The following is a 9,849-nucleotide window of genomic DNA, read 5'->3' as shown; positions in this document are numbered from 1 at the left end:
GATGTTATAGCCTTTGATTTCCTTGACCGCCCCACGAGAAATTGGGATGGTTCCTCTAACCTGCATTATAAGTGTTATTATATGAGTTATTTTGGGATCTAGAGTTATTGTTACCCATATATTTGACTTGTTCCTCCTTGATGCTAGGGTTGAAGGGTTGATATTCTGTGCATGCTCCTCCTCTATTCGAATCGCACCTCATCACTGGATGTACCTGAGCAGAACCACACAAACCGTCAATCTTTTTATTTAAGAGTTCTACTTGGTTAGAGAGTATAGTAACCGCGTCGAGGTTGAAAACACCGGCTGCTTTCGTCGGCTTTATTCTCATAACTTGCCATTGATAGTTATTCAGTGACATCTCCTCAATAAATTCGTAAGCTGCCTCAGGTGTCTTATTATTGATAGTTCCTCTAGCGTCTGCATCAATCATCTACCGAGTCGAAGGATTCAAGCCATTATTGAACGTTTGAACCTGTAGCCAAAGCAGTAACCCATGGTGAGGGCACCTTCTAAAAAGGTCATTGTATCTCTCTCATGCATCGTAGAGTGTCTCTAAATCCATCTGCTCAAAAGAAGAGATATCATTACGTAATTTAGCCGTTTTGGCCGGTGGAAAATATTTTAATAAAAATTTTTCGGTCATTTGTTCCCAAGTAGTGATTGACCCTCGTGGTAACGAGTTCAACCATTGTTTAGCCTTATTCCTTAACGAAAAGGGAAACAACCGAAGGCGAATGGCATCATAAAAAACGCCATTAATTTTAAAGGTATCGCAAAATTCTAGAAAATTTGCCAAGTGAGCGTTGGGATCCTCGTCCTACAAACCATTAAACTGAAGAAACTGTTGTATCATTTGAATTGTGTTAGGTTTCAGTTCAAAATTATTTGCAGCAATAGCAGGTCTAACTATACTTGACTCAGTTCCTGTTAAATTAGGTTTAGCATAATCATACATAGTGCGCGGAGTAGGATTTTGATTAACAGCAATTGCAGGAGGTAGCATATTTTCTTGGTTTTCAGTTATCTCCTCGGTTGTGGTTTGAATATTTTCCTCTTGCTCGTTCTCTGTGTATCTTAAGCTTCGCCTTATTTCTCTTTGGTTTCTGTGAACTGTGTGATCGATCTCACTGTCAAAAAGTAATAGTCCTGATGGGTTTCTTCTAGTCATAAACTATAAGAACCTATCAGAAAAAAGGGAAAAAGAAGAATTAGTAATAAAAATTAGAATAAAATTTAAATTACAATAAAAGTAAATGACTAAAGTAATAAAAATCGAATGTTCCTAATATCTTAGTTCCCTGGCAACAGCGCCAAAAACTTGATACGTGATATTCGTGACAAATTTTAAATATTTATAATGAATCGTTCTTGAACTAACTATTATCATGATGAAGGCAACTGTACCTATCGAACAATAGTATAGCTTTAGCAAAACCGGATTGTCAAACCCAAAGGAATTAAAAGTAATAGTAATGACCGTCTTTTTATTATCTAGCCTAAGAATAATGGGGCTTGTTTTAACTAACTAATTAACTAAACTAAGAATTCACAGAAAATAGAATTGGGGAATTACTTCTGGAAAAACGATTGAATTAAGACAATACCTAAGGAAAAATCCACCTAGACTTCACTTGTTATTTGATCTGAATCGGACGATTTATTCATTTGACTTGATCCGTAAAATCCCTAAGTTATCTATCTCGAGACTAAAAACGTCTAACCCTAGGTTGAATAATTGAAATCTCTTTCTAATTAACTCCCTAGGGTTACATTAACTCGATGTATGGATCCCCTTATTAGGTTTCACCCTAATCTGCGCAAAACCTTGTCACCCTATCTCTAGGCGCGCAATCAACTCCGCTTAATTATGACAAATGTACTCTTAGACAAGTTCTATTCCTCCTCTGAATAAGAGCTTAACTTGAATCAATATCCTGGAATATCAAGACAAGAATTAAGAACACATAATTAAGAACAAGTCAAATATTTATCATACAATTCAGATAATAATAACAAGATCTGTCTTAGGTTTCATTCCCCTTAGGTATTTAGGGGTTTTAGTTCATAACTAAAAAGGTAAACATCTCAGAAGAATATTGAATACAAAACATAAAGAAAAACCCAAAACTCCTAAAGGGAAATTGAGGGGAGATCTTCAGTCTTGATAATGAATCCAGCTTCTGAGATGGATCAATCAGCCTTGAGTAGTTCCCTGCTTCCTTCTCCGTATCTTCTCTTTTCCTCCTCATCTAGGGTGTATTTATAGGCTTTAAAATGCCTAAGAACCCTAAAAAATAGCCTTTTTCGAATTGGACTCAATTTGGGCTCAACAGGGACACGCCCGTGTGACACGCCAGTGTGCGATTACTGTAGGCCGTGGTCAAGCCTGTTAAATAGGCACGGGCGTGTGGTCCACCCGTGTGAGTCTTGCTCCGATTCTGCCAAATTTACACGACCGTGTGGTCTGCCCGTGTGGGGAGGTCCAGGCTGTGTTGATTTTGTACGTTGGCCCATTTTCTCCATTTTTGGCCCGTTTCTCGTTCCTTTCACTCTCCTATGCTCACCTAAGTATAAAACATGAAATTAAGGCATTAAGAGCATCAAATTCACCAATTTTAAGGAAAAATCATCCATAAAATATGCTAAGAATGGGATAAAATATGTATAAATTACGATTTATCATAGGCCGTGTAACTCTAAGAGTTGCCCTACACGTCCATGTGCCAAGCTGTGTAAGTCACTGACTTGCACCCTAAGAAAATCATCAGTTGACACACGACCGTGTTGCCAAGTCATGTGCCTCATATGGTTGAGTTACACGCTCGTGTCTCAGGCCGTGTGGACTCAAATTTACCTAAAATTGAGTCATTTCTAAGACCATTTCATGCATAAACATTTAGACCAATGTGCACATTTTCTAAGTACCAAAACCTTATCTAAACATACAAATATTTTCCATTTAAAGAATCTTAATTCAACCAACCAATATGTCATTCAAAGGCACCACAATTAACATCCAAACATAACATGTTATGACAAGCCAAAAACACTTTAGTTCATGCATATAGTCTAATTCAAAACACCTACCAAAACCTATCTCAAATAACCATTTTCATAACATCATAAAACACCAACATAGAACCTTATATACAAGAATTTGAAAGTGCCCAAAATGACAATACTTGGTAAAACATTAAACTATACCAAACCAACCATAACTTTCAAAGCATAAACATACCAAATTACCAGTACAAAACATCCTATGCTCGTCAACCCCATATTCATCTATATATATACATGTCACTATCCTAAGAGTCACAAAAACTACCAACTTAGATGGATAGTGTGAGCCAGTTGAATGATACTTCCAAAGTGTCAACGACAGTTATCTACAAACAAACCAAAAAAAACTGATAAGCTTAAAAAGCTTAGTAAGGACATAGCATAACACTTCTAAATACCATTAAGTACAGTTCATATAATATTTGATTTAGAGTTACCGGAGTAAAAATAGGGGCACGGAAGTGCAATTAGGGGTACCGAAGTACAAATAGGGGCACATAAGTGCAACCAGGGGTACCAAAGTACAAACAGGGGCACGTATGTGCAATCAGGGGTACTGAAGTATAAACAGGGGCATGTATGTGTAATCAGGGGTACTTAAGTACAATAGGGGCATATATGTGCAATTAGGGGTGTCAAAGTACAATAAATTTCTATTGACACAATAATTAAAGATTCATAATATAAGAATACAGTTAGAAATTCATTTATGTATTGAAATACTATAAACTTACCTACTATTCGATTCCGACCAACATTCAATGACTAATACGCTATTTTCCCTTTTTATCAGTTATTGTCTTTTTTTTCCAAGTTGTGATCCATATAATAATTAAATACAATATATTAATCTCATACATACTTCACATTCCATTCAATGTACGTAACCCTTAAATTTTCATTAATTACACATTTTCCTTAAACTTTTACAACTTTTCAATTTAGTCCTCTAACCCAAAAATCATTAAATTGACTATTTTCTTAAAATCAAATTACAGCCAAATATTATAGGCCCTTTAACAATCCTATTGTACATCAAATTCACTATCAAACCTTGAGATTTTGACATTTAACAAATTAATCCTTAAATCAAAATCTAACAACTATCACTTCACAATTCAACCAAATACCACAATCAAAGCTTCAAACACATGGTTATCATAAAAAAAAATTCAAGATTCATCAATGGTCACTTCCAAAATTTTTAACTGATTCAAAAACGAAGGTACGGGCTAGCTGGACCTAGTTGTAACGATCTCAAAAACATAAAAATCATTAAAAATGGAGCTTGAATACACTTACATTCAATAAAATAAGCTTTACCGAATACCTTATCTTGTTTCAATGATGATTTTTTATGGAGATAGGATGAAGTGAAGAAGATGAACATGATTTCTTAGGTTATTTTAGTTTTATTTACTAACTTACCTTTTTGCCCTTTAAAATTAATCAAAATTTCAATAATACCTAATCCATGTACATTCACTATCAACATATATGGTATAATTATATTTAAGTCCATTAACTTTCATTTATAAAGCCATTTGACTCTCTTAACTAATAGAACTAAACTTTTTTTACCTTTTACGATTTAGTTCTTCTCACTTAATTAAGCATTTAAACATTAAAATTTCATTAAAAATTTTAATACGACCTTAATAAAATCCCATAGACACTAAATAAATAATAAAATAATAATTTACTTGTTGGAATTGTGGTTCCGAAACCACTGTTCCACTATCACTGAAAACGGGTTTTACAAATTTGGAATGCCAAATTTGATTCACCTTCATTATTATTATTCATTTTTGCATTGTCTCCATTTTGTTTGATGGAATATTGATTGAGTTTAACTAAATGTTTAGGCTTACGACAGGTACACAACCAATGGCCTTAAATAACATAAGTTATTTCCATTCCTTAAAAGGTTCTCGAAGGAATTCTTAATAATTATTGGGTGAGTGATTGTGACAATTGGGTTCATTATTAGAGCTACAATTATCCGCTGTTGTAAAATTAGATTGAGTTTTAGCCAATAGGTGATTTGTATAAATTGTTGAATAAAACCATTCATTGAGCAAAAACTTCTCAAAAATAGGATTGTTATCCGAACTACATTAACTAATATTGTGTATTAATTTATCTTTTTGCCTTACTCTATTTTTGGATCTGTTAGTTATACTCTTTTGTTCTAACCTATGTTGCAACATCAGTTACTACAACAGATTTGAACATCCAACAAATTGAAGGCTTTTTTAGTATATATTAGGCAATGTTTTGGAACTAGACTTGTGGTCATACTGGTTAGACCAATAGTTCTTAGTTTGGTCGGTCTAATTGATCTGATCGGTTCAGATGATCCAAAGTAAATAAATTATTAAAATAAAAATTGATTCAACTATCAAATCAACTGGTTTTTAGTCTGATTCAAACGGTTTGTACGGTTTATGAGTCAACCAATTTTTTACCTCTAGTTAGACTGATAACCGAATTGGTTTCTAATTCAACTAGCAAATTTGATCAAGTTCAAACAACACTGTTATTAGGACTGATATCTTAATTGGTTCCCAATCCGATATACTGATCTAGTCCAATTCTAACTGAAGAAGTTAGAGAAAATAAAAATCAATACAATGTTAATACGAAATACTAACATGTATAACAGGATAAAAGTTTAAATGTCAATTAAATTTAAAAAAATAATATCAAAATAATTACATATAAATAAATTCAAAGAAGGAAATATATATTAATCTTTTTACATATAATTTATCCTTAATTGAATATAAAAACACTTCGAATTCCAAGTTTTAAAAACAACTTTTTATTTATTATCCAGATTTTTTTACCCTTTCCACACATGCCATAAATGTATGTTTTATATTCATTTCATTTGGTTGCAGTAATTTTGAGCGGTCGTTTTAGTTTCTCCTCTGAACGCTTAGATGATAGTATAGCCTAAACTTATTTAGATTTCTGAAATTGGACAACCTAATTATGAAATAATTCAAGTCCTCCTTTGGCAGAAGTCAACATGCTCTGTTCAGAACTGGATTTATCTCAGTTAATTTCAACGCCTACAACCTTCTGTTTTTATCTTTAAACCGCGATGGACAGATTGTTTCCACATAAAAAAATAGATGTTGATTACAATTTTAATCATCAGATTTGGAAATGCATACGTTTAACAAGCCATGCTTCACTGCATCTAGCTCATACACACATACATCTCCTTCTCTCAGAAAGTTTTCCCTTGCAAATTCGATCCAACCGTTGGTAAATCTAGCTTGCCGATTCTGCGGGTTGCTTGCTATCTTTACAGGCCACGATCTGTTTTCAACCTTAAGTATCACCGCCTCCATATTTGGCTTTAAATATTGCTCCACAAATCCGAATGGTATACCCTGCACAAAATCACTTCCCATAATATTGTTCCTATTGTTAAAGCCATTTAAATTGGAGTGAAACGAATGCCTACCGCACGTTTTTCCTTTAGGTGCAATGGCAGCACAACACTTCTGAAGAATGGAAGCGTTGAGGTCATTTCAGTAGCAGCTTTAAGGGACTGTGAAGTCAAGCCTAAAGGTTTCTGACTAACTCCTGCACCAAAACCATTTCCATATCATATCAGTTAATGGGATACATTTGCACCCGAGGTGGAATCAATTAGCTTTAACACACCTTCTAAAGGGTGGGAATTTGCATCTGCAATAGCCTTGAAAATGATTACTTTGAAGGAGATTTTAGTTGCATGATTTGTCATCTCTAAGACACAAACATCACCAGGTTGTAAATTATTGTCATTCACAAATGCCTTCCAACCATGACAGATTTTACCATTTGGATTGCCAATGCTTCGTCGAAGATACTTAGCCGGCCATGATTTCCCATTTGAAAGACAAAGATTTACATCAACGCTGGTGAGGTCACTCTCAAAATGTTTCCTGGCAAAATGGTTTGATATACACTGGTACACAACACAAATGCATAGCGATTCTTAATTCAATTACCAGGTTAGATACATACAATCAAGTTTGGGGTTGAAAAAACTAACCAATGCATCCGTTCGGATATATGATGGTCGTAACACAACAACAAGAAAAGGATTTTCAGAAGTGAATGCCAGTGCTTTTTCAAGCGCTGTTTCACGGGCCTTCAATGGCTGAGTAAACGAGGTTCCACTTTCCCTTTTTGCAGGAAAGTAACCATCAGTGGAAGGTGGTGATCCATGGAAACCTGACTTCTTACCTTCAAAAATGGAGACTTTGAATGAGATTTGTTTGCAATTGATTAACTCAAAGGCGCAAACATCGCCGACTTGTAAGTTTTTATCTCGTACGAAAGCACCCCATCCATTGCAGAGTCTCACATATGATCGTTGGTTACTTCCGAGAGATGTTGCGTACTTAGCCGCCCAACTTTTCCCATTAGAATCACACAGAACTACATTCCCATTTTGTTTCAAAAATAACCTGGAAAACTCTCTTGGTATTCCCTGCACGAAATAATAATCTAGCTAACACATAACGAACATCACACACCCGAGTTCAAGCAATGTAGAAATCTAACATAGTTTCTCATCTTACCAGGATACAGCTATGTTTGGGATTATGAGATACATAAGTTGGTTGCATTAGAACCAAAAAGAATGGATTTGTGGACTGGAAAGCACTGGCAACTCTTTGTAAAACCATGAATTTTTCATTAGATGTCACCTTGGAAGCAGTCGTTGATTCCATTTCACCTCTTCCAGTTCCAGCAGAAAACCCTGAAAGCATAGGCTCGGACTTCATCGTCTTATGAGGCCGAGGACATTGCAATCCAGGTTTCTCTCTTAATCCATGAGAGATTTCATTCATGATGCTTACGGGTTCATCGTCTTCAGATTCTTGTTTAATCTTCACCTCTTGTTTCTGAGTTCCCTCATTGTCATTAACGTCAGGATATTCAATCTCTGTTGCAGTTCGATCAAATATGATGACATGGAAATGGCAATGCCCTTCATATCTGAAAACCAAGAAATGTCCAGGCTCCACTGAGTAATGCTCCGCAAAGTTTTGCCAGCCATCTTGCAGCCACATTTTGCCACCAGATTTTGTGAATTCTAATTCCCAGATTTCACCATTTGGGACCTTAATGAACACCGGGTTTGACAGATGATTCCCATAATCTCTTGCAAATTTGCGAGGAATTTCCTGTTCATGGTGCCAAATGTAATTGAAAGTTGTCAATTTACTCTCATTTATTACATTTGGTTAATTAAATCAATAGCAAGTCAAAGGAATTTTCTTCATTGAACTAAGAGAAAAATATAGACTTACAAGTTTGCCACTCCGAATAGTATCTTCAAGAACTACCTTAAAGAAATGGCGACAAGCCATTGTTGAACTTGAAGAAATTCGCAGTAAATAGAGGTTTGAAAAACGAAAGCAAAACAACTAAAAGACGTAAAGGGTTGATAATAATAACACATTCAAAATTTTACTCTCAGAATGACCAACTATTATTGAAGAGCCAATATGAACTGAAAACTCCACCGTCCCTTGACATTTGACAATGGTGAATACAAAAGAACAGTTCCTTGTCATTAATTCCCACTGCAACACTCAATGAAAACTTTTCAATAGAGGTAGATATCTATCTCTCTTCTTCCTCTGCCTGGTAAATAACTAAACACATTAAATGACAAATATTCAAGGCCATTTTGACTCTCAAAGACCCAAGTTCCAAGTTATTATCGTCTTCAAAGCGCTCCAACAATCAATGATTTTTTGCTTTAGGGCTTAGTTCCACCAAACGTCTCCCATTTGTCATTCAAATTGATTACATCTTCAACCCTCTTTGTCAGTAGTTCCTCGGCGTGTTCAATGGTATAGTCTGCATAGAAAAAGTAGATATCTTTTTTACAATAGAATAAAGATTGAATTTTGATGAATGCCAGTTTATTATTATTTACTTTTTTCAACCCCTACAATCAAGGAGAAAATTTTTATTTCATACCTTTATTTAACGGATAAGGATCCTATATTGCAGCTGGATAACCACTCTCAAGTCCATTTAAATTCAAGTTAGCATGTAATTTTAAAATTTAAATTTAAAACTATTTGATGTAATCTGATTGGAAACTCTTTTCAAAAAAAAAAATAACAAATCAGTTTTTTTCCTTCTTATTTTAAATTCAACTAAAAAAACTAAAAATAAAAAAAATAAGAATAACATGGAATCACATATTTGTAATCTTTGTATACAAATTAGCTCCCATTTTACTGTAACCAAGCAATATCTATACTTGTCACTTAAATACGGATAGGAAAATATATAGATAGATATGTTCAGGGCAAAGTGTCATTTCTGTTGAAGGAAATCTGTTGACACTGTTTGGCCACAAATCCAGGGTTAAATGATAGGAGTTTGTCAATAAATTATTAATTTATTGATTTGGAATCTGCTTTTCCCCGTCGTGGCTTTACGTAACTGGTGGTTCAACGTGTATTTATAGATTTGGAATTTGCAATTGACCCCAAGTCGGATGATTACGATCTACTCCCCACTCTCCTATACTAACTTCATCACCTTCCAAAACTTTAAGTTCTCATCATCTATACATCTAAGTACTATGAGAGAAATTAAAGCCTAAATAAACAACCCTTCTAAATAAACTAAAATTAAGCGAATGCAATACTAACTAATAAAACTCAAACATCAAAAAGTATTTTCTACTTAAAACAAGCCCGTAAATTTGACTAATATTACATTTAAACACTTATTAACTACATAGTAATT

The 9,849-nt window shown here is 34.4% G+C and overlaps 1 protein-coding gene and 1 non-coding gene across 2 annotated transcripts; one reads left to right on the top strand and one right to left on the bottom strand.

Annotated features, from left to right (window-relative positions):
* The first annotated feature begins 491 nt into the window (after positions 1-491).
* Positions 492-598, top strand: LOC121208646 (small nucleolar RNA R71). The gene has a single exon (XR_005903777.1). It is a non-coding gene; the product is annotated as a small nucleolar RNA R71 (small nucleolar RNA).
* A 5,497-nt stretch (positions 599-6,095) lies between these two features.
* On the bottom strand, positions 6,096-9,001 carry LOC121208301 (B3 domain-containing protein LOC_Os12g40080). The gene is made up of 6 exons (XM_041078854.1): positions 8,388-9,001; positions 7,653-8,261; positions 7,121-7,561; positions 6,748-7,033; positions 6,545-6,666; positions 6,096-6,470 (listed from the first exon to the last, which is right to left on the bottom strand). Exons 1-6 carry the CDS (start codon positions 8,445-8,447, stop codon positions 6,222-6,224), a joined length of 1,767 nt encoding a protein of 588 aa, XP_040934788.1. The 5' UTR covers positions 8,448-9,001; the 3' UTR covers positions 6,096-6,221.
* Between the last annotated feature and the right edge of the window lie 848 nt (positions 9,002-9,849).

The sequence above is a fragment of the Gossypium hirsutum genome, chromosome A10, assembly GCF_007990345.1.
Source record: "Gossypium hirsutum isolate 1008001.06 chromosome A10, Gossypium_hirsutum_v2.1, whole genome shotgun sequence".
Taxonomy (NCBI): Eukaryota; Viridiplantae; Streptophyta; class Magnoliopsida; order Malvales; family Malvaceae; genus Gossypium; species Gossypium hirsutum.
This window is presented reverse-complemented; position numbering and strand designations above follow the sequence as displayed.

What these genes read in the sequence shown, in the direction of transcription:
- LOC121208301 (XM_041078854.1), bottom strand. Translation starts at nt 8,447, where the DNA reads ATGGCTTGTCGCCATTTCTTTAAGGTAGTTCTTGAAGATACTATTCGG. An exon ending in CTATTCGGAGTGGCAAACTT is followed by an intron (nt 8,262 to 8,387) that starts GTAAGTCTATAT and finishes CACCATGAACAG; the next exon opens with GAAATTCCTCGCAAATTTGC. An exon ending in ACCTAAAGGAAAAACGTGCG is followed by an intron (nt 6,471 to 6,544) that starts GTAGGCATTCGT and finishes GATTTTGTGCAG; the next exon opens with GGTATACCATTCGGATTTGT.